Source organism: Nerophis ophidion, linkage group LG11 (assembly GCF_033978795.1).
Source record: "Nerophis ophidion isolate RoL-2023_Sa linkage group LG11, RoL_Noph_v1.0, whole genome shotgun sequence".
Taxonomy (NCBI): Eukaryota; Metazoa; Chordata; class Actinopteri; order Syngnathiformes; family Syngnathidae; genus Nerophis; species Nerophis ophidion.
In genome coordinates, this window is record NC_084621.1 from 32067304 (window position 1) to 32092141 (window position 24838).

Genomic DNA, 24838 nt, shown 5'->3' on the forward strand with positions numbered 1-24838 from the left:
TAGAGAATATGGAGTGAATTTTGGTCCAATGCACGTTTAGCTTTCTTTATTATTGACGTTTTTCTTGCCACCTTATGTTGTATATTTTTTATATAAGATTTCCAGTTCATTTTATCATCAATTATTGTACCTAAAAATGTAGTTTCATTTAGTATTTCAATTTCTATTCAGTCTTATTTGTATTTGCGTTTGACTTTCCCTTCTCATGTTACCTATTGGCATTTTTTTTTAGTTTTACTGAGATTTAAGGATAGTCTGATTTTGTCAAGCCATCCTTTTAATTTTTTAATTTCTACTGTTATTTGTATTAGCTTTTATTCTGTCCAGAACAAAACATTATATTCTAGTTCAAGACCAACCTTCTGCCCCCACCATATCGTTCTAATTTTTTGATTAAAATATTGTGATTGTGTCAAATGCTTTACTTTTTTTTATGGATTTAATTAAATTCATAAACACTGCTGCTATTGCATCGGTAATTTCTTCTGTAATTTTGATTAAAGCCATCAAAGTTGAAATATTAGCTCTGTATTCATATTGGTTCTCAGCGAGTATTCTAATTTTGTTCATGAAACTCTCTAATCTGTTATTAAACAGATTTTCAATGATTTTAGAAAATTGTGTAAGTAAAGAAACAGGTCTATAATTTGTAAATTGGTGTTGGTCTCCAGTCTATAAATTGGTGACACTTAAGCTACCGTATTTCCTTGAGTTGCTGCAGGGCATATAGTAGGCGCCTGCCTTGAATTACTGCCGGGTCAAACTCACTTCCCAAAATAATTAGCTCATTAGTATTACCGCCGGGTCAAACTCGTGACGTCATGAGTTACACTTCCCCTGTCATCATTTTCAAAATGGAGGAGGCTGATTTCAATACCGGTAATTTGAAATTGCATAAAGGGAAGGAGATTAAGAGCTATTCAGTAGGATTTAAGGTCCAAGCTTACACCACACTCAAATTTTTACGGCATATCTTTGGTAAGTGCCGGAGTGAGAAGAGGTTTTAAAATAATTAGCGCATGCTTACTTTTACCGCATGCCTTTGGTAAGCGCATGGGTGAGAAGAGGTTTTAAATTATTTAGCGCTCTGGCGGAAATTCAAGGAATTGCGGCATTGTAATTTCGTGCTTGAGACTTTACCTGTTTGAAATGATAGGTTACTAATATACATTAATAGTTCTAAGATCTATTCAAAAACCTTTGAGTTTGAGTTTGAGTTTGAGTTTATTTCGAACGTGCAAGCATACAACATGATACATCACAATTTCCAGTTTCTCTTTTCAACATGTTCGAAAAGGAGGAGGAAGAAGCAGAGCTTATTTAATCCTACCCCTTTTCTTTACATAACAGTTGCTAAAACTTTTGTTCACTTCCTGTTCACTTCCTGTTCTCAATGTATTCACAATGTATACTCCATAAGTAATAAGTAATCACAATACAAATAAATAAATAATTGCTTAAATTTTAATCCATACGATGAGATAAATCAGATTATTTTGAGAATGAATGAGTGAGTAAAATCAGAATGTTTATCATGGTTCTTCATTTTTGTACTTTGTTAACACTTCCAGTTTGAAGAGTTTCTTGAAGTGGATCATATTAGTACATTGTTTGATTGCTTTGCTTAATCCATTCCATAATTTAATTCCACATACTGATATACTGAAGGTTTTAAGTGTTGTACGTGCATACAAATGTTTTAAATTAAATTTTTCTCTAAGATTATATTTCTCTTCTTTTGTTGAGAAGAATTGTTGTATATTCTTGGGAAGCAGGTTATAGTTTGCTTTGTGTATAATCTTAGCTGTTTGCAATTCCACTATGTCGTGGAATTTCAGTATCTTTGATTCAATAAATAAAGGGTTTGTATGTGCTCTATATCCAACATTATGTATTATTCTAACTGATCTTTTTTGTAGTACTGTTAGTGAATGAAGTGTACTTTTGTAATTATTTCCCCATATTTCTACACAGTAACTCAGATATGGTAACACTAGTGAGCAGTAGAGAATATAAAGTGATTTTTGGTCTAGAACATATTTGGCTTTATTCATTATTGATGTATTTCTTGCAACTTTATGTTGTATATTTTTTACATGAGATTTTCAGTTCAATTTATCATCAATCATTATACCTAGAAATTTGGTTTCATTTACTCTTTCAATTTCTATTCCGTCTATTTGTATTTGTGTTTGACTTTCTTTTCTACTGTTACCAAATAGCATTATTTTAGTTTTACTGAGATTCAATGATAGTCTGTTTTTGTCAAACCATTTTTTTAATTTGTTCATTTCTTGCTTCATCAACCTCTTCTTCATTGTACACACTGTCCCAATCTTGCTTTTGTAGCTCCATTTTGAAAGCAATCATCCTCTTCTCTGTGCACAGTGTTTGAAATGTCCTTTTGTCTTCCGTGTTCTTTTTGCAGTTTCCATCATATATTGTAAAAACTGGCAGATGATCACTAACGTCGGTTATAAGTAAACCACTTGTAGAGTTATTATCAAAATCATTAGTAAAAATATTATCAATAAGCGTGGCAAAGTGTCCTGTGATTCTGCTTGGCTTTGTGATTTTAGGATATAAACTGATGCTGTACATAAACTTTTGCTTGTTAGGGTTCAATAAGTCAATATTAAAGTCACCGCATAAGAAAATTATTTTTTTACCATTGTCCATGTAAGTTGCCTTGATCCATTCTTCAAATGTTTCTATACTTGACTTAGGTGATCGGTATATACAACTAATTACTATGTTTTTGCTATTTTCCTGACATATTTCAATGGTAATACATTCTAAGATATTATCTACAGCAAATGACATGTTTTTTACCACTTTGTAGTTCAGGTTCTTCATCACATACACAGCTACTCCTCCTCCATTTTTGTTGGTTCTGTTAATATAGTTTAGTTCATATCCTTCCAGATCAAAATCTATTCCTTTTTTATCATCAATCCATGTTTCTGGGATGGCGATCACTTTGAAGGGTTCGTTGATGTGTTCCAAAAAGTTCTTAATGTTGTTGTAGTTTGCATACAAGCTTCTGCTATTAAAATGAATAATTGACAATTTGTTGTCACTTTTAATGTTGCTATTATATTGCTCATCTGTGTAATAAAAACAATTATTACTAATGTGGGGAAAAAAAATTGTATCTGGATCTATATCGTTTTCCAAATCCTGGTTTTTGTGCTCTTTGTTGCAGAAGTTTTGTAGTTCCATATTTCCTTGCTCAACAATCTTTGATGTCGTTTCAATAATCTCTATAAGTGTAGATGGATGCAGTCCTGAATCTAAGTCTTCTTTTTTAGTCGTCCCTTGCTGTGTAGTAGTGTTGATGTTGAATTTAGGTGCTTGTTTTCTGTCAGAGTCCATTATCATCGTTGTTGTGGAAGCTGTGTAAACTTAAAACTTGTCCAGGTCTTTGATGTCATTGACAACAATTACTCTTGCTTCTGGACCTCCATTCAGCTTGATGTAAATTTTACAGTTGGCGCTCCAAGTTCCCTGGATTTTTCCCTGCTTTCTCAAGTCGCGTGCTTTCTTGGAGATTCCAGCATTACGTTTAGTGAGATGCTCATTCATGTACACATTTGTTCCCTTCAGCTTCTTTCCCTGTCTCAGCAATGCCATTTTAGATTTTCTGTTTACAAATTTCACAAGCACGACTGGAGTGGCGTTGTTGTCTCTTCTGTTCAGTGGGATGCATGTTTCGATGGTATTAATGTCGATTTCAATTTCCTTTGATTGCAGGAAGTTGACCACTTGCTGTTCTGCCGAGACAAGATCCATTTCATCTGGTTCATCTTCATTATTCACAGCTTTCGCATAGGATCTTGGTTTAATTCGGTGCCCTGTCACAATGATATCATTCATTCGTTTATCCTGCTCCAATTCATCTATGATATTCCACAGCATGTAGTTTTCTTCTTGAAGGGTCTTCATTTGTTGGTGCATTTCTTCTTGAAAGGTCTTCAAATGTTGGCACATATCAGACTTCATTTTTTCTGGTGATGATTTGAGTTTGCAGACTTTCAATATTTTGCTGCAGACTTTTCACATCTTGTTTGTGTTCTTCCATTGCTTTTTTCTGATCTTTTTTTATTTCTTTAATTTCTTCTTTCATTTCAAGGAGTATTTTTAGTAGTACTCCTTGTTCCCCATCATGTCCTGTGTCCAGTCTCAAATCTTGGTCCCAGTTGTGTCCTGTGTCGGCTGACACCGAAGGTTTCGGGCTTTCAGTCTTCCCTTTAGCTTTTGGCATAGCGGCAGATCGATGACGTCAGTGCCTCTTGTGTCTTAAACGGCAGTTACTTTAGCAACTTGCAGCAGGTTTAACTTGGTTGTTCCAACAATGCGTACCTTGTGTTGTTCACAGATCAATTTGAGGTGTTAGTCTGTCAACTTATAACACTGCGACGTTGGAAGCACTTTAAAACAGCTGTAAACTCGCCGTAGTTTTTGGTTGCTAGGCAACCGCTTTGAGCTGCGGTAAGGCGCCGATGGCTTGAGGCAAACGACTCATCCAACTTGCCTTATTTCAGCGTATCAGTGCCTCACAACGTACCAAAATGAGGTCGAGGATGCCAGGTTACTCTCCTGTGGCTGTGATCACAAATAAGTGGTCAAAATCTTCAGAATAAACAAAAACTCCGGTAGCAAAAGCGGAGCCTTTTTCTTTTGCGTCCTTTCTCATGAACAGGAAGTGACGCTTCCATATCAATTCCATTGAAGTCTTAGATTTGCATTTTTTCACAATTTTAACTATTTCCTTCTGTGTCCCTTTTGTGAGGAACAGTGAGTTTGGGATTGTATGTATGGTGTCATTATAGTACTCAGTTGAAACTGGGTCTGGAATCCTTTCCTCCAATTTTGGTCCAATATTTACAAGTAATTATTGAAGATACTTCCTTCAAGTTATCATTTATGTTTCTGTGTAATAATTGACTGTAATATTCTTTTCTATATGTTCATGGTATATTAGTTAGCTTGTTATACTTGTACTTATTTTCTGCTTGTGTAGTTATTTGTTATACACTGTATATAAAATGTATTCTTCATATTACAAGCACTTTTAATCCTTTTGTCATTTATGGTTGATTTTTCTTTCTCTGCTTTATAATGAGTTGTTTACATGGACAATGGTTGTCATAAAGTATTATGAACGTGTTTAAAAAATGTTCATGTGTTTCATCAACAATTTTTTCATTGTACACATTGTCCCAAGTTTGCTTTTCTAACTCATTTTTGAAAGCAGTCATCCTTTTTTCTGTGCATAGTCTTCAAAATGTATTTGTCTTTCATGTTCCTCTTCTTGCACTTTCCATCATATATTGCGAAAACTGACAGACGATCACTGATATGTGTTGTAAGTAGACCACTTATAGTGTTATTATCAAAATTCTTGGTCAAAATATTATCAATAAGCAGGGCACAATGTCCTGTGATTCCCGCTTGGCTTTTTGATTCTAGGATATAAACTGATGCGTACATTGTAATAATGAAGTCATCAATGGACTTTTGCTTATTAGGGTACAATAGGTCAATATTTAAGTCACCACATAAGACAATCATTTTTTGACCAGTGTGTATATAATTTGCCTTCATCCAATCTTCAAATGTTTCAATACTTAACTTAGGTGACATATATATACTGATGAATATGTTTTTGCTTTTTCCTGTTTTTAGCACTTTTTAGTTCAGGTTCGTCATCACGTACACAGCTTCTCCTCCTCCATTTTGTTGGTTCTGTTGATGTAATTGAGTTCATATCCTCCCAGATCAAAAACTATTCCTTGTTTGATCAACAATCCATGTTTCTGTGACAGCAATCACTTTGAAGGGTTTGTTGAATTGTTCTGAAAGGTGCTTTATGTTGTTGTAATTTGCGCACAAGCTTCTGCTAATAAAATTAATAATTGACAATTTGTTATTACATTTAATGTTGCAGTTATATTGTTCATCTGTATAATAAAAACAATTATTACTGATGTGGGAGAAAACATCTGTATCTGGATCTATATCATTTTCCAAATCCTGTTTTTTGTGATCTCTGTTGCAGAAGTTTTTCAGTTCCATATTTTCTTGTTCAACAATCTTTGATGTTGGTTGAATAATCTCTAATGCACTCCTGAATTAGGTCTTCTTGTTGAGTGGTCCCTTCGAACGTAGTAGTGTTGGTGTTAAATTTAGGTGTTTGTTTTCTGTCAGACTCCATTATCATCGTCGTCGTGGAAGCAGTGTCAACTTTATTATTTGTCCAGGTCCTTGATGTCATGGACAACAAGTACTTTTGCTTCTGGACATCCATTCAGCTTGATGTAGATTTTACAGATGCTATTTCAAGTTCCTTGAATTGTTCCCTGCTTTCTCAAGTCCCATGCTTTCTTGGCAATTTCAGCATTACGTTTTGTGAGATGCTCAATCATGTACACATTTATTCCCTTCAGCTTCTTTCCCGTTTCAGCAAAGCCATTGTAGATTTTCTGTTAACATGTTTCATGAGGGCCCTGCGATGAGGTGGCGACTTGTCCAGGGTGTACCCCGCCTTCCGCCCGATTGTAGCTGAGATAGGCGCCAGGGCCCCCGCGACCCCAAAAGGGAATAAGCGGTAGAAAATGGATGGATGGATGGATGTTTCATGAGGATGACTGGGGTGGTGGTGTTGATTCTTCCTTTCAGTTGGATGCACGTTTTGATGGTATTAATATTGATTTCAATTTCCTTTGATTGCAGAAAGTTGACCACTTGCTGTTCTGCTGAGACAACATTCATTTAATCTGCTTTTCCGCCATTATTCACATCTTTCACGTAGGATTGTGGCTTAATTCGGTCACGATGATGTCATTAATACGTTTACCCTGATCTATTTCATTTATGATATTTTTCAGCATGTTATCTCGTTTCACTGCAATAACTTCTTTAAAAATCTTAATTTCTTGACGAATTTCCTGAAAGTCTTTTCTTATGTTGTTATTCTGAGTTTGCAGACTTTTATATTTTCCTGCAGACTTTTCAGATCTTTTTTGTATTCTGCTGCTTTTCTCTGATCTTCTTTAAGTTCTCTTATTGATCTTTCCAGGTCTTCTTTGTGTTCTAATCTTACTCTTTCCAGGTCTGCCTTGTGTTCTATTCTTACTTTTTCTATGTCATGAACTATTTTTTTACCATCACATCTTGCTTCCCATCGTGTCCAACATCAAATCTTGCTTTGCCTCGTGTCCTGTGTCCAGAGAATCATTTGATTCAGATGACACCAAAGGTTTTGGGAATTTGACACCGTACAACTTGACAGATAGGATGAACCTACTGAAAAGAGAACAATGAGCTCCAAACCTGACAGCGTCACAACCAAACCACACAACACACACTGATTGACTGCCTGCTACTCTGAGAGGAAATAGCACATCCTGTGGATGTCAGGGACAACATAGTGTGACCCTGGATCTGTGTTTATTAGGCACATACATTGACAACATCAAGCAGTGCCAGGTATTTAAAAAAGAGAGGGGGAAAAATATACACAACATGGAAAAAGGGGCAAAAACATTACCAGGAGAAACAACAGTGAACAAATGGAAGTTGAGATCTTAATTTCCCCTCAGGGATCAATAAAGTACTTCTGATTCTGATAATAGCAAGAGAGAAAAGGGAGACTGTGTGACTAAGCACCTCTACCGACACACACACATACACACAGTGGCATACACATCGCTGAACCATGTGACCAGCCCTACCCAGATTTAGCCTGGTTCTGTCTGTCTAAATGGCTTTCACTGGACAGAATTCCCGTTGCCATTTCACTATTTAAGCTCAACCATTTATATGCACATTTAATGCTAGCTTTTCTATTAATAAACTTGGCCGTTGCACAAGACAAACAGGTTTTTCAGTGACTGTATGTAGGTCTCTGCTGGGAACCTCCAAATCTAATTTAAGCTTTTTTTGTGTCTACTTTCTGTCCTCATTTCAACTCATGCATTACCACAAACATGCAAGTAGTTGCTCCGTGAAACTCAATCAGGTGTCAGGTGACTCCTGTTTGGTTAATTATTTGGGCTGGGTTGCTAAGGAACTGGGGATGTCGCCCGCAGAGGGGTCTTGGGATGGCTTCTGTTATGGAAATAGTCTGTGATGCGGGGCTGCGGGTAGTCTACAAATGTGCATGTGTTCTTCTTCATTTGCTCAAAGGCCTTTTTAGAAAGTTGTGGGTGTTAATATTTTGATATATGTATTAGTATTGTACCGCGATACTAATGAATCATATTCGGTACAATACCGCCTCCGAAAAGTACCGGTCCACCACTACCACCCACCCCCAAAGCCCCCCACCCCGCGCACCCCAAGCAGGACGAGGAACAGCTAAACATGTTTTACTACATATGGTAGGTCACCGGCGTCAAAATGTAAACTTACCCCATTAGTGGATCTACGCCTAACATCCACTGTAATGATACCAAGAACAGTAGCATATCTAGTCAATACTACTATGATTACGTCGATATTGTTTCGTTTTTTAAAATGCATATTATGTTTATAAGTGAATTATATTTATAAACTCAGGAAATATGTCCCTGGACACATAAGGACATTGAAAGTGACCAATGTATGTTCTGGTAACGACTTGGTACCGGATTGATACCCAAATTTGTGGTATAATCCAAAATTAATGTAAAGTATCAAACAACAGAAGAATAAATGATTATTACATTTTAACAGAAGTGTAGATAGAACATGTTTAAAGAGAAAGTAAGCAGATATTAACAGTAAATGAACAAGTAGATTAATAATACATTTTCTACCACCTGTCCTTAATCATTTTGACAAAATAATAGAATGGAAAATGGCACAATATGTTACTACATATGTCAGCAGACTAATTAAGAGCCTTTGTTTGCTTACTTACTAATAAAAGACAAGTTGTCTTGTATGTTCACTATTTTATTTAAGGACAAACTTGCAATAAGAAACATATGTTTGATATACCGTAAGATTTATTGTTAAAATAAAGACAATAATGCCATTTTTTTGTGGTCCCCTTTATTTACAATAGTACCGAAAAGTATCAAAATAATTTTGGTACCGGTACCAAAGTATTGGTATCGGGACAACACTAATATATACACACACATATATATATATATATATATATATATATATATATATATATATATATATATATATATATAGAAAACCCAAAACCAGTGAAGATGTGTAATTCACTTGTGTAATTCGTAAATAAAAACAGAATACAATGATTTGCAAATCCTTTTCAACTTATAATCAATTGAATAGACTGCAAAGACAAGATATTTAATGTTCGAACTGAGAAACTTAATTTTCTTTTTCAAATAATCATTAACTTAGAATTTAATGGCATCAACACATTGCAAACAAGTTGGCACAGGGGCCTTTTTACTACTGTGTTACATGGCCTTTCCTTTTAACAACAATCAGTAAACGTTTGGGAATTGAGGAGACTAATTTTTGAAGCTTTTCAGATGGAATTATTTCCCATTCTTGCTTGATGTACAGATTAAGTTGTTCAACAGTCCTGGTTCTCCATTGTGGTATTTTAGGTGTCACGGCCAGGGCGCATCCTTGCTCTCTGCTTGTCGCACATCGGGACATGCCCACAGCTGCGCATATCCAGGGACGCGCCGCGCGCGTCTCTGTCCCGCAGCAATCATTCAACGGCAATCAGCGCACTTGCCTGTGATGATGAAGCTGCTTTCATAAGCCTGCACAACCTGGCTTGCCGGCGCCGGAATATAGTCATCTGTACCGTAAGCCGATACCCAGCTTTATGCTCTTTCTCTGTCCTGATCTCTGTGCTTTCCCTGTGTTGACTGTCGTGTCCTCCCAATCTCTTTATTATTAACTCACTAATCAGAGTTCCTTTCAAGCTGGTATTGAAAAAAATCCCCCTCAATCGTTTAGTTTTTTCCTGAAGCGATCAGGACAACGATTGTGGCAGTTAATGATGCTGCATGTTCACGCCATGTTTTGAATTAGTAAAAAAAAAAAGAAAAAAAAAAAAAAAGAACAGAACTTTAGCACAGAGTCTTGCATTCAGCCGTGTATAGATTTCTCTGTAGAGACCCGCAAAACCCACAATGCATTGCATTTACTACGTCACACGTTCAAGAGGTATGCCTCTTAAGCAATGGAAAGGCAATGCACCTATAGCAGTGACTCTCAAACTGTGGTACATGAACCACTTGTGGTACACAGGCTCTATCTAGTGGTATGGCAAAAAAAAATAACTTAATAAAAGTACAGTGTTTTATTTTTCAAAATTTAAACACAGTGTTTCTGTTTAAAACTGTGTGTAATGTTATAGTGGCCAAAAATATTTTATCTACTTGTTAAATAGTACTTCTGCCTCGCTTTTAATGAATACTTAGGACTACCATGCTACTGTATTTTAATGCTGGTCATTATTCTGGTACTTGGAGAGCGAAGTTTTTTCTGAAGTGGGAAATTGTGTTAGATGTAAATATAAACGGAATACAATAATTTGCAAATCATTTTCAACCCATATTCATTTGAATATGCAACAAAGACAACATATTTGATGTTCAAACTGATAAAAAAAAAATTTTGTGCAAATAATCATTAACTTTAGAATTTGATGCCAGCAACACTTGAAAAAGAAGTTGGGAAAGGTGGCAATAAATACTGATAAAGTTGAGGAATGCTCTTCAAACATTTATATGGAACATCCCACAGGTGTGCAGGCTAATTGGGAACAGTTGGGTGCCATGATTGGGTATAAAAGCAGCTTCCATGAAATGCTAAGTAATTCACAAACAAGGATGGGGTGAGGGTCACCAATTTGTAAGCAAACAGTCGAACAGTTTTAGAACATCATTTCTCAACGAGCTATTGCTAGGAATTTAAGGATTTTACCATCTACTGTCCGTAAAATCATCAAAAAGTGCAGAGAATCTGGAGAAATCACTGAACGTAAGCGATGATATTACGGACTTTTGATCCCTCAGGCGGTACTGCATCAAAAACCGATAGTGTGTAAATGATATCACCACATGGGCTCAGGAACACTTCATAAAACCACTGTCAGTAACTACAGTTGGTCGCTACATCTGTAGGTGCAAGTTAAAGCTCTACTATGCAAAGCTAAATCCTTTTATCAACAATATCCTGAAACGCCGCCGTCTTGGCTGGGGCCGAGCTCACCTAAGATGGACTGATGCAAAGTGGAAAGGTGTTCTGTGGTCTGACGAGTCCACATTTCAAGTTATATTTGGAAACAGAGGACGTGGTGTCCTCCAGAACAAAGAGGAAAATAACCACTCGGATTGTTATAGGCGCAAAGTTCAAAAGCCAGCATCTGTGAAGGTATAGGGGTGTATTAGTGCCCAAGGCATGGGTAACTTACACATTTGTGAAGGCACCATTAATGCTGAAAGGTCCATACAGGTTTTGGAGCAACATATGTTGTCATCCAAGCAACGTTATCATGGACGCCCCTGCTTATTTCAGCAAGACAAGTGTTACAACAGCGTAACTTCGTAAAAAAAGAGCTTGGGTACTTTGCTGGCCCGCCTTCAGTACAGACCTGTCTCCCATCGAAAATGTGTGGCGCATTATGAAGCGTAAAATACGACAGCGGAGACAACGGACTGTTGAACGACTAAAGCTCTACATAAAACAAGAATGGGAAAGAATTCCACTTTCAAAGCTTCAACAATTAGTTTCCTCAGTTCACAAACGTTTGAGTGTTGTTAAAAGAAAAGGTGATGTAACAGTGGTGAACATGTGCTTTCCCAACTACTTTGGCACGTGTTGCAGCCATGAAATTTTAAGTTAATTATTATTTGCAAAAAAAAATAAAGTTTATGAGTTTGAACATCAAATATCTTGTTTTTGTGGTGCATTCAATTGAATAAAGGTTGAAAAGGATTTGCAAATCATTGTATTCCGTTTATATTTACATCTAACACAATTTCCCAACTCATATGGAAACGGGGTTTGCAGTACTTTGACAAAAAAGTTTGACAACCGCGGATCTATAGCACATCACAGCAATGTCTACCACACCATGCAACTATGTACCTAAGAGGTTGTGAGCAGAATGGTGGAATGGCATCAGATGTCACATTTGCAGTTTCCACATCTTAATGCCCCTGTGAATGAAATCATTCATCCCTGCACATGCTCCATGTTGCTTTGCAGTTAATTCTAACAACATTTTTAGCTCATATGTCTGCACGAGACTGCTCTAACAAATAAAAAAAAAATAAAACTATACCAGATATTCGACCCGTCGCTGGGAACTGCAGGAAAACTTTCAGGGGTGAGTGTTGGTGTCACTACGTACCCAAACGTGGGTCAAATCTCCAAGCAGGCACATGGTCATTTTCCTTCAGTCCACTGTTCACGGGCAGTGGGATGGAAACGGTGATTGGTTCATTCACCTGCAGCTTGGCTCCATCGCTGTCCAATAGGTGGACGGAGATGGCCGCCACAGGAGTCAAATCTGACGGCTTCTCAAAACCTGTAAAGGAGAGATATCAGGATGGTGAAACAGACAGGAAAGAAAACAAGGGAAGGGCAGGAAAGAAGGCGGAAAGTGGAAAAAAAAAAGGGAAGTTGGAAGTTGGGGGGGTGGGAGTGGGGGGGGGGTCTTTAAAGGGCACTCATATACACACCAAGATGTGGTGGGGATGCATGCAGGCATGTGAAACGTGTGCTGCAAGCACACACGCGCGCACACATAAGTTAGTGTTTCAGAGGGTCCTGTAGAAAGAGGCCGGCTTAGGGTAGTGTCTGCCTTTTTGATGTCCCACTATCTCTCTTCTGCCGCACCCCACCCCCACCACTCCCATTCAACAGCCCTTCACGCCGTCTATACCTGTCAACATTTGGGTTTCAAATAAAGCGAAACTTAAAGGAAAAATACGAAAAATTCAGCCTCACCTGTGCCATTTCCGCCTTGGACCTGCAGGTAGGGAAAGTGGTGGATGTGCAAGGAGGAGTCGGCCACAGTGAGCAGAGCAGTCAAATTGGCGTAGGACGTGTTCGAAGGAAGACTCAAGGCTCGGCGCTGGAAATAAACACTGGGCTGTCGCTTGAAACCTTGCGGGTCGACAGAGATATACTAGTTGTCAGATGCTTACAAACATCCTGGGATTTGGAAACATTTGGAAACAAGTTTTTTATATATGAAATTCTATCGGACAACATTCCTCAGATTGGCTATTTAAGGCATCAGGTTTTCTATTCAATTCCATGTATTCAGATAGGCTCCAGCGACCCCCCGCGATCCCGAAAGGGACTAGCGGTGGAAAATGGATGGATGTATATAGCACATTTAAAACCAACCCCATAACCAAAGTGCTGTACAGACACTCTCTCAATAAAAGTGATTTAAATCCTGTCAGACTTGCAATTCATCACAGCTGGGTGAATAAAATATTACAACATTGTATCTTAAAAAGGAGTGTTGAAAAGATATCACATAAAATTATGAAAAAAAATTGTAGATTTTCTTTACTTGCACATATTTGTTAATCCACATTGACAATAGGAGTTTCTGTACATCCGCAGTGTGTGCATTTTTGGTAAGAGTATGGTAGTATCAGAAGAAAGAAACATCTCAATTTGAATGCCCTTCAGGTTTTTATTATTATTTTGAATTAGACCCAACATTTGTGAATTAGTGTAAAATACCCCATGTTGCACAAAGATCAAGTGTCAAACCACCGTACTGATATCTCCACAAGTCCATGTTGCGATTTTTTTTTAGCTTAATGTAATGTAAAAACAATGTGGCCTTGTGGGTAATTGGTGCAAATGGCATTACAATACAGCCAAGTGAACAAAAAAAACAATAACAATACAGCGTAATATGCAACAGAGAGTAAGATTTGGGGGCGGTCTTTAAATAGTCAAAGATTCAACAACAACGCAGGAAAAAAACGTATTATTATTTTTTTAATAGGTAGTATTCAACCGTTTTGCAAGCCAATATAAATGAATGTATTCAAAAATTGCATTAAACCATTATAAAACCCTATGCTATCTCTGGCATGTATTTAGGGACTATCAATAAGGTTCCATAAATAGGAGAAATAGTACACTGTTGGGCTTGGCAAAGTAATATAATAGTTGCCTGAATGCACATTCCTGAGCTGTGAGGACACACCCAGCTGTTTATAAGCATTTTTAGTAGTTTGGTTGATAATTCATTAATTTATGTGATATTCAGCCATAAATAAGAGTGAAAGTTGTCGGCTGCAGCTTTGTATGAAAGGAAGACTATCGTTTTCTTTGTCCGTCCCCTTTTCTTAACTCTTCATGCTTTTCCCCCCTCCACTTTTCTCTCACCTCTTGTTCCTCCTCCACTGAGACACTTATACCCATCCCCCAACAGACCTTTCTCAAAATGCTCTTGGCATATCCCCAATTTTCAGCACAGACTGGATCAACTACCCCCTCCAGCCACTTTTTCAATTCATTCTATTTACCCCGCTTGTGCCACACACCAAGGTTTATGTCTCCCCAGGGCACGCATCATCCAGACAAACATTTAGAAGTGTGTCAGACAGGACATAAACCTGCGGCCAGGGTGTACTCAACACTTTACATGTTAATGGCCTCTTTGCATATTTATTGTGTTTTACTGAAGCTCATGCTTTAACTGACTTCCTCGGCAGTCAAAAAAAAATAAATCCAACAAAAGACTCAGCAGAAAAAAGGCAAAACATTTGATTGGGAACATCCTTCCTAAACGGAATCAGGCACATGGTATTAAAAAAAGAGGCTGACCGACAAAGCTGTTATATGTATTCATGCACATATTCATATTTGCACAACAGGGCAGTACTTGTCTTGGAAAAAGACAAGTTTTGTTTTGACAAAAACCTACAGAACATTTTTGTGAGGGCTGTCGGAAATAATGTGGCAGTAACTGTATGTGTTAAATGCATTACAAATTGTTCTCCCCGTGACTGCTTGGGTTCCCTCTGGGTACTCCGGCTTCCTCCACCTCTAAAAACATGCACCCGGGGTAAAGGTTGATTGGCAATACTAAATTGACCCTAGTGTGTGAATGTGAGTGTGAATGTTGTCTCTCTATCTGTGTTGGTCCTGCGATGAGGTCGCGACTTGGCCAGGGTGTACACCACCTTCCGCCGAATGCAGCTGAGATAGGCTCCAGCGACCCCCCGCTACCTCAAAAGGGACAAGCGGAAGAAAATGGATGGATGGATGGGTTTTACAAATTTTGCCATAGCACATTCTGAAAAGCCACATCTCCGTTATGATGGTGGATATGTAATTCCTGCAACAATTTCATTTAGCATTACCCCAGGCTGCAAAAACATGACCCATAAAGTATTTAATAATAGTAATAAATAATTAGTACACACAAAGTAGCTAAGTACAACAGTGCTGTACGGTGCGCCAAATTAACTTGCAAATGGGCTTAACAATAGACTGTGCGACTTAAAAAAAAACAAAAAACTGTCGCACATGTGGTTAAAATAAATTTTAACCCTTTTCCCGCATTTTGCGCCTAAAATTTACTTCGTAATTTAATTACATATTGGTAAAGTAATGAGTAACTAGAATGAAGTAATTTTTCAAGGTAATTTTCAGAACACAACCAGTCACACAGCATCATGACAAAGTTGGCTGGTTGGTGTCACTGGCTAACATATTTGGGTTTATGTCCTATAATAGTGTCTACCAATAAAAACACCTATGCTAAAGGTAAATTATTTTCATGTTGCTGCTGACGATTAAACATGTCCTCTTAAAACCAGGGCACTTTATTTCACATGTTCTGATGTGTTTTTGTTAGCTGAAGAGTGAGCATAGCTAAATGTTTTTTTAAAGAAGATTGGAAATTATATTAGATTTTTCTTATCAATCAATCAATCATTCGAAGTTTACATGTATAGCCCTAAATCACAAGTGTCTCAAAGGGGTGCACAAGCCACAGCAACATAATCATCATTATATCATTTTGCTTTTTCTTTATCGCAAAACACCTCTTAAGTTGGGATCCTATTATACAAAATCTACTTTTCTTACAAAACCTGTTTCCATTTGAGTTGGGAAATTGTGTCAGAGGTAAATAAAAACAGAATACAATGATTTGCAAATCCTTTTCGACCCATATTCAATTGAATGCACTACAAAGACAAGATATTTGAGGGACGGCCTGGCGCAGTGGGGAGAGTGGCCGTGCGCAACCCGAGCGTCCCTGGTTCAATTCCCACCTAGTACAAACCTCGTCACGTCCGTTGTGTCCTGAGCAAGACACTTCACCCTTGCTCCTGATGGGTGCTGGTTGGCGCCTTGCATGGCAGCTCCCTCCATCAGTGTGTGAATGGGTAAATGTGGAAGTAGTGTCAAAGCGCTTTGAGTACCTTGAAGGTAAAAAAGCGCTATACAAGTACAACCCATTTATTTATTTATTTATAATTGATGTTCAAACTCAAACTTTTTTTTTTTTTTTGCAAATAAGAATTAACTTAGAATGTCATGGCTGCAACACGTGCCTAAGTTGTTGGGAAAGGGCATGTTCACCTTTTCTGTTAACAACACTCAATAAACATATGGGAACTGAGGAAACTAATTGTTGAAGCTTTGAAAGTGGAATTCCTTCCCATTCTTGTTTTATGTTGAGCGTCAGTCGTTCAAGAGTCCGGGGTCTCCGCTGTCATTTTTTACGCTTCATAATGCGCCACACATTTTCGATGGGAGACAGCTCTAGACTGCAGGTGGGCCAGGAAAGTACCCGCACTCTTTTTTTTACAAAGCCACGCTGTTGCAACAAGTGCTGAATGTGGCTTGGCATTGTCTTGCTAAAATAAGCAGGGGCGTTTATGAAAAAGACGGCGCTTAGATGGCAGCATATGTTGTTCCAAAACCTGTATGTACATTTCAGCATTAATGGTGCCTTCACATTACCCATGCCTTGGGCACTAACGCACCCCCATACCATCACAGACGCTGGCTTTTGAACTTTGCGTCGATAACAGTCTGGATGGTTTGCTTCCCCTTTGGTCCAGATGACACGATGTCGAATATTTTCAAAAACAATTTGAAATGTGGACTCGTCAGGCCACAGAACACTTTTCCACTTTGCATCAGTCCATCTTGGATGATCTCGGGCCCCGGGAAGCCGGCGGCGTTTCTGGATGTTGTTGATAAATGGCTTTCGCTTTGCATAGTAGAGCTTTAATTTGCACTTACAGATGTAGGGACGAACTGTATTTAGTGACAGTGGTTTTCTGAAGTGTTCCTGAGTCCATGTGGTGATATCCTTTAAAGCAGGGATGCCCATTACGTCGATCGCGGGCTACCGGTCAATCGTGGAGGGTGTGTCAGTCGATCGCAAACCAAGCATTAAAAAAATAAAACAAAAAATTTGTGATCATCAATCCTTACTACGAGGTCACTTTCGTCTCTTGATTGACATTCATGTCACGGCTTCTGAGTTGACGCTGGCTGCTGCCAGATCATTATTAAGAAAACATGACTGAGAGGAGGGCGAGAAACACTTTTTATTTCAACACTCTCGCGCCCACCTGCTGTCAAAACCCTAAAGACAGACTGCACAGCTGCTGTCTTCACAATAAAAGCCCTGCTTCGTCCTGCCTGCGCTAACAAAATAAGAGTCTCAGAAAGCTAGCGTGCACAAGTTAGCAAGCTACGGAGTTGGCCGTCAATGTATTTCTTGCAAAATGTATAAAAACCAGTATGGAAGCTGGACAAATAAGACGCCAAAAACTAACCACTTTCATGTGGTATTGGACAGAGAGGAGGACTTTTTTCCTCTCCATTCGAAAATGTGGACGTTATCAGCACTAGTCTGATTCCAAACAATGCAAGTCATCAGAATCAGGTATTTCACCAACTTTTATCATTAAACACTTTCAACGTGTTAACAAAAATGTCTCTTTCATAAATAATTAAATATAAATTACATATATGAATAAGGTAGATTCTTTCTACTCGGTCAATTGAAAAGTAGCTCGCCGGCAGAAAAAGAGTGGGCACGCCTGCTTTAGAGATTGATGTCAATTTTTGATATAGTGCCGTCCGAGGGATCGAAGGTCACGGACATTCAATGTTGGTTTCCGGCAATGCCGCTTACGTGGAGTGATTTCTCCAGATTCTCTGAACCTTTTGATGATAATATGGACTGTAGATGTTGAAATCCCTAAATTTCTTGCAATTGCACTTTAAGAAACATTGTTCTTAAACTGTTTGACTATTTACTCACGTATTTGTGGACAAAGGGGTGTACCTCGACCCATCCTTTCTTGTGAAAGACAGAGCATTTTTTGGAAAGCAGTTTTTATACCCAATCATGGCACCCACCTGTTCCCAATTAGCCTGCACACCTGTGGGATGTTCCAAATAAGTGTTTGATGAGCATTCCTGAACTTTATCAGTATTTATTGCCACCTTTCCCAACTTCTTTGTCACGTGTTGCTGGCATCAAATTCTAAAGTTAATAATTATTTGGAAAATAAAAAAGTTTATCAGTTTGAACATCAAATATGTTGTCTTTGTAGCATATTCAACTGAATATGGGTTGAAAATGATTTGCAAATCATTGTATTCCGTTTATATTTACATCTAACAGAATATAGGCGCCAGCGCTCCCCGCGACTCCTAAAGGGAATAAGCGGTAGACAATGGATGGATGGACAATTTCCCCAACTCATATGGAAACAGAGTTTGTATTTGTTCATAGCTATTTTTGTGTATTGGGACTCCCTATTAGTCCCAAAAATTTGAAAAACAAGGTTTGGTGGGCTAAACTATATCAGGATATGAGTTTTGATCCATATCGCCTAGTCCTACACTCGTATTAGCAACTGTGCTAGAACAGTTTAGGGATGTTCTCTATGTTAAATTCAGCGTTACAGTGAGCCTTATGATGGCATTGTGTTTATATGTATGAGGGCATACGTGTACCTTGTTTCGGTGTTAACAGTGAGATTGTGATATTCAAGACATTTTATATTGCTACAAATATTTTGTAGGTGATTTTTTTTACATAAAGTAACACAAGTATAACATAATGAACAACTAAAAATAAGTAATAAATGATACATATTGAGCACTAATGATTTCACTGCAAGTTCTGAGCTAGCAATTAGCAAACTGGTTATCAGCTAGCAATTAAGGCAGTGTCCACACAAAAACAGATACTTTCGAATAAACACATCTAGGGTTAAAACGATTGCCATCCACAAGAGTATAGATTTGAAACTGTCTACACATAAATGCATACACCACTTGTCACACACATTTTGTCCAATCAAAAGCTTGGAGAAGCAGCCACAGCTGACTTGGTGGAGTTACGCCTCTGTTATTATCCATCCAATCCTTTTTCTACCGCTTGTCCCTCTCGGGGTTGCGGGGTTAATAAATGAACAATAACACATGCATTATCTTTAAAATCAACACACATACATAGAGCACAGGAAACATTATGAAGATGTTTTTAGGAGCCTGAAGCGCACATACCCGTGCGAGCTGCTTTCAAATTCAATACTAGTGGAATTACTTTTAATCTTCAACATGGTGATTTATTACATGTGCAGTGAAGTGTATTATCGTTAAAATCAGCAAACACGAATAAGAAACATTATAAAGCTTTTTTTTAAGCGCCTAAAGCGCGCATTTGCTGCTTCACAAAATGAAACAAACTCTCTTGGAATTATAACGCATTTTGGGCCTGGTTTACCACAGGTTTATGTGTCTAACATCAGTTCAAACTTGATAGCACACGCAAAGCTGATTTATTAAACTTGTGTAAAGTGGAATGTGTCTGTTAGGTTAGCACAATTAGGCAAGCAATCCATTTAGAAGCTCTGACTTCATTAATATGCTAAATATATGCTAATCGTCAAAACGCCTGCAATATTGGGGGAGAATATTCCATTATAATAATTTAGCATGAGCAATCTGATTCATCAACACGGTTTTTTAGAGCACTATTTTGTGTTTTATTTAGGACGTGTCAAAAGGACGTGCAAACTGACAGTTCCCCAAACGGCTCCAGGATCAGTGCTCGAACTGCAGACAGACGATGTACAGACGGGAATCCTCAATCCTACATGTGTTTGCCTACATTTTGGACGGTCGGAAATAAAAAATATATTAGACATATTTTCTATTCAGCACGTTCCTTTTCTAATTTTACTACTGCTGGATGATTTATGAAGCGGATTAAAATAAATTAAAATTGATGCGTTTTGGTGTCTGCTGGCAATTTTTTTAATGTTCGATTTTTGAAATATATTACTATAATATGTCTTCTACCTACGGTTTTCATTGTGCATTTTCTTGCGTTTGACTCATTCCAGACGCACAACTGCACTGGTGATGTACAGTAATCCACAGCCTTTCGCACCTAATTAGATGTCAGTGTGTATATGTTTCGGTTGTCTAGATTCCGGCACAGAAATTGTGTTACAGATTATAGATGCGTGCTGCTGGTTCAACAATCTTAAAACATTAAAAAGGATTTAATGAATTACGCGAAAATTAACACCTTAAATGGCATTAAATAGCATTAAATTCGATATCCAGGTGCACTACAAATGTGTACAATTGTAAGACTGCACTGATTGTAGTCAGTCAATCAGTCGACCGGTAAACGAAAATTAACTATATACCTTTGCGATTGTCAATAAATTGCTGCATCTGTCTGTGTTTCTTTTTTTCGGGTGTGGCTTTCAAATTGCATACAAGAGTTTAATCAAAACTTATTCGAAGCAACTTTGGAACTTTTCAGGATAAGGAATTTTGTATAAATTGGACTCTAGCCAAATTGGCTCTCATTTTAGATACATATTTGTTGCATGATGTCTGTCTCCCACAAGTACATTGGTGATGGGTAATTGATCTTTTGTAATAATGTGTGTGCGTGTGTGTGTGTGTGCGTGTGTGTGAGAGAGAGAGAGAGAGAGAGAGAGAGAGAGAGAGAGAAAGAGAGAGAGAGAGAGATTGACCACCTTTTGCACAGCACTAATTGGTTGTGGGTTGCACTGTACAATATAGTAAGCACATTTGCCTTTGGTGCGGTTGCATGGATCATGGTAGCAGGGTGAGCAGGGGAAGAAACTAATTTTTTTATTGTAGTTAACTTTTTCCCGTTATTTTTACAATCTTCCACTCTCATTACAGTCTTTTCCGTCATTTTGGCATATTAATTATCCAGTCATCTTCACCATACAAAGTAAGTGGCTGTTTACTATCACATACGGAGCAATAAACACCCCACTAATGTCCTCCACACCCTCATATTAGCCTGGCGTTTGAGGAACTTTAAAATTCAAACACTGCAATAAGGTATCTGTTTTTGAGCTTGTGATTAACGCGCCAGTTGTCAGCTAGCGATTAGCAGCCAGTGATTAGCATGCTAGTTGGCAGCTAGTGATTAGCATGCCAGTTGTCAGCTAGCAATTGGTGTGCTAGTTGTTAGCTAGTAATTAGCGCACCAAGTCTCATTGACTTGGTTTGCTATTAGCAGCATAGTACTTTATTATGTATTATCTTTGTATTGCAAAATAACATACTTTTAAGACCAGTTTAATTTAAAACATCCTTTTATACAAGATTTATAAGTAGGGGGTCACCGCTTTATCTCTTAATCAGTCTGGGGGCCCTAGGCCTAGAAAACGTTTAAGACCCCTGCTCGGCAGCTTTAATGAAGCTTTTTTGCAAGACGTCACTTAAAAAGACACTATCTATATGTTGTTAACTCGAGATTACACTAGTTGTTTTAAACCAAACAAATCTGAGTGTAAATGGTGTCTATCTGTGTTGGCCCTGTGATGAGATGGCTACTTGTTCAGGGTGTACCCCGCCTTCCGCCCGATTGTAGCTGAGATAGGCGCCAGCGCCCCCCGCAACCCCAAAGGGAATAAGCGGTAGAAAATGGATGGATGGAAATCTAAGGACACCACGAATGGCTATCATATGTTACCAATAGTGGTTTAAGAGAGCAGATTTTACAAATAAATGTTCATATTTTTCATAGTTAAAAGTGGGATTTGATTGGCTTTCATGGCTGTCAATCTTGGTTGTCTCGCACATGCCCACCCACTATAACGATGTTCGCGAACAAAATGATTGCAAAACGGATGCAGGTAAGCAAGACTATAAATCCCTCTACTTTTTATCTGTGCGTGTGCAAAGAACAACATGGTTTACAACCAGTACTAGGGTGGGTAGCAACGATCGCAGCTCTTTCTAACACAGTGGTCCCCAACCACCAGGCCGCAGAAGATTTTTTTATTACTATTATTATTTTATTTTATTTTATTATTTTTATTAAATCAACTTAAAAAACACAAGATAAACTTAAAATTAGTGCACCAACCCAAAAAACCCCCCTTTTTCATGACCAAAAAAAAAAAAAAAATGTAATTAAAAAAATAAATTATCAAGCGTCCGCAGCTACAAAAAGGTTGGGGACCAATGCTCTAACACAATCACCATCGTATAGCATCACTCACTATACAGCAGCTTCAAAACCGCATGGCTTAAGTTCAAATTAGTGGAAAAACATGCAATGGCTTTACCTTGAAAATCAGAAACAATCTCCACAACATCTTCGTACACCGTCAGAGTGGCGGGTCTCTCAGGTAGAAGACTCAGGCTAATGGAGGAAAACACTGGAAAACAAAACACAAGGCATTAACTGCACAAAAATAAAATCATAGTTGGAAACAAGCTGGCAACTCCAAGTCACTGAACACGATCAGACATACAGTAACACGTCATTAAACCATCTCTATGCATTTTTAATAAAGCCTGCTTCCTGTCAGCAGAACAGGACACTGGTCTGACCAAGCAGACTTCTTTCTTTACTCTCCCTTACTTCCTTCCTCCATTGTTCAAAACAGGTAAGCGTGATAATCCAATTGGTTGTCGTTTCGTTGACTTTTGGTAGCCCCCCCCCTAATTTACTGCCACAAAGCGCTATAACTCACACACATTGTAGCGCGGAGCTGAGCGTGTGTATTTGTGAAAGGGAGGCTTAAGCAGTCCCCATTGCTGGCTTTTTGGCATCAAGCGTATAAATTAGTAATGGAGCCGGCCACTCATTAGCTCATACACCTGGTGTGTCCTCATATAACTGGCAGAACATGAAGAAATAGACTCTTCCACAATATTCTACACATACCAGGTAGTCTGGAGGGTGTCCAGGGAACAGAGTTTGGCACATATCCTTGTTTGGTTGCAGTAACAACCAACAGGGTCCCCAGGCGATATGGGAAGCGTAGGTAGGCGTTGCCATCAGCCAGTGAGGTTTCCGTGGTTACCAAAGTGTGGTTCGCAAAGAGCTGTATAGATGCTCCCTGCAAAGACTGGTGAGTGCTGGAATCGCTCAGGTGGACCTTCAGAGTCACATCTGTAAAATTAAAAGACAAAGGATTACTAAAATTCTGCTAAAATTAGTTAAAGTCCTGACAGGGAGCAACTTCATAACACATACTACTTAATGTTAGAATCAAAACCAGCTCTTAAGCAGGGCTTTGGTTCATTGCGCTGCCCTTTGCATCCAGTCTGCAGAAAAAAGCATTCCACAACTCACCTATGCTTCAGCTTGACAACTTCCTGGATTCCAACCAATGGAACTTCCCCTCTAAAACAATGGACCCTTTCCCTTCGTCAGACATGGTTACACCACAGAAGACAAATACCTTATCTAATATAAAGTGGGAATACTGCACGTTGACCAGTATTACATCCCATAATGCCAATATTAAGACAAGAAAATTAATAAATTAATTCCACAGGGCAGCATTAAAATTTGAAAATGTTGAAAAACAAAACAATTATGTGTAACGTCACATGAGATGTCAGCAAATCTCAGGTGATTTCAGCAAGTTGTGTGTCAGACTTTAAAAGGGGTAATACCATATTGTCTTTATACAAAACCCAAAACCAGTGTAATTGGCATGTTGTGTAAATTGTAAATAAACAACACAATAGAATGAGTTGCAAATCCTTTTCAACCTATATTCAATAGAATACACTGCAAAAACAAGATACCTAAAGTTCGAACTGGTAAACATTGTTATTTTGTGCAAATATTAGCTCATTTGGAATTTGATGCCTGCAACATGTTTCAAAAAAGCTGGCACAAGTGGCAAAAAAGACTGAGAAATTTGAGGAATGCTCATCAAACACTTATTTGGTGGTAAAAATGCCCCTGTGCCAATTTTTTTGCAATGTGTTGCTGCCATTTAATTCTAAGTTAATGATTATTTGCAACAACAAAAAAAGTTTCTCAGTCCGAACATTAAATATATTGTCTTTGCAGTGTATTCAATTAAAAACAAGTTGAAAAGGATTTGCAAATCATTGTATTCTGTTTTTTTTTTTATAATTTACACAAGGTACCGACTTCACAGGTTTTGGGTTTTGTATTCAAAACACTTCCTTGTGGTTTACATCAGGGGTTCTTAACCTTTTTGACCTAAAGGCCCAACTTTCTCACTACATTGGAGCCGGGGTACACTAAAATTATAACATTGAATTAGTAATCTTACTCTTGATTTGAATCGTACTCAATAGGCTGATGTTTGGCTCCGCTGGCTTAAAATATATTTTTAGTGTAACGGTTTATGGGGTGGCGACTTTTCTAGCCGTGCCTTCCACCCAAGTGCAGCGTTAATAGGCTCCATAACCCTCCATTTTGTTAATGTCTATTATGGCTCACAAATGTATATCCTTTATATCGTGTATCGTCTATATCCTGCAACCATAAGCTTTGTGTAATTCGAGAATTTGACTAAACACATAAATGGAGACAAAACAAGCACACCTT

At 38.1% G+C, this 24838-nt stretch overlaps 1 protein-coding gene across 2 annotated transcripts in view; it reads right to left on the reverse strand.

Annotated features, from left to right (window-relative positions):
- Positions 1-24838, reverse strand: part of fam171a1 (family with sequence similarity 171 member A1) — a 65556-nt gene that overhangs the window by 13625 nt on the left and 27093 nt on the right. Inside the window, exons 2-5 of one of the 2 annotated variants that reach the window (XM_061915636.1) lie at positions 23189-23416; positions 22584-22676; positions 12943-13101; positions 12344-12520 (exon numbers count right to left, since the gene is read on the reverse strand). In XM_061915636.1, coding sequence (XP_061771620.1) covers positions 12344-12520; positions 12943-13101; positions 22584-22676; positions 23189-23416 — 657 coding nt within the window. The remainder of the gene's footprint in view (positions 1-12343; positions 12521-12942; positions 13102-22583; positions 22677-23188; positions 23417-24838) is intronic. The other variant, XM_061915638.1, reaches the window with a different exon arrangement.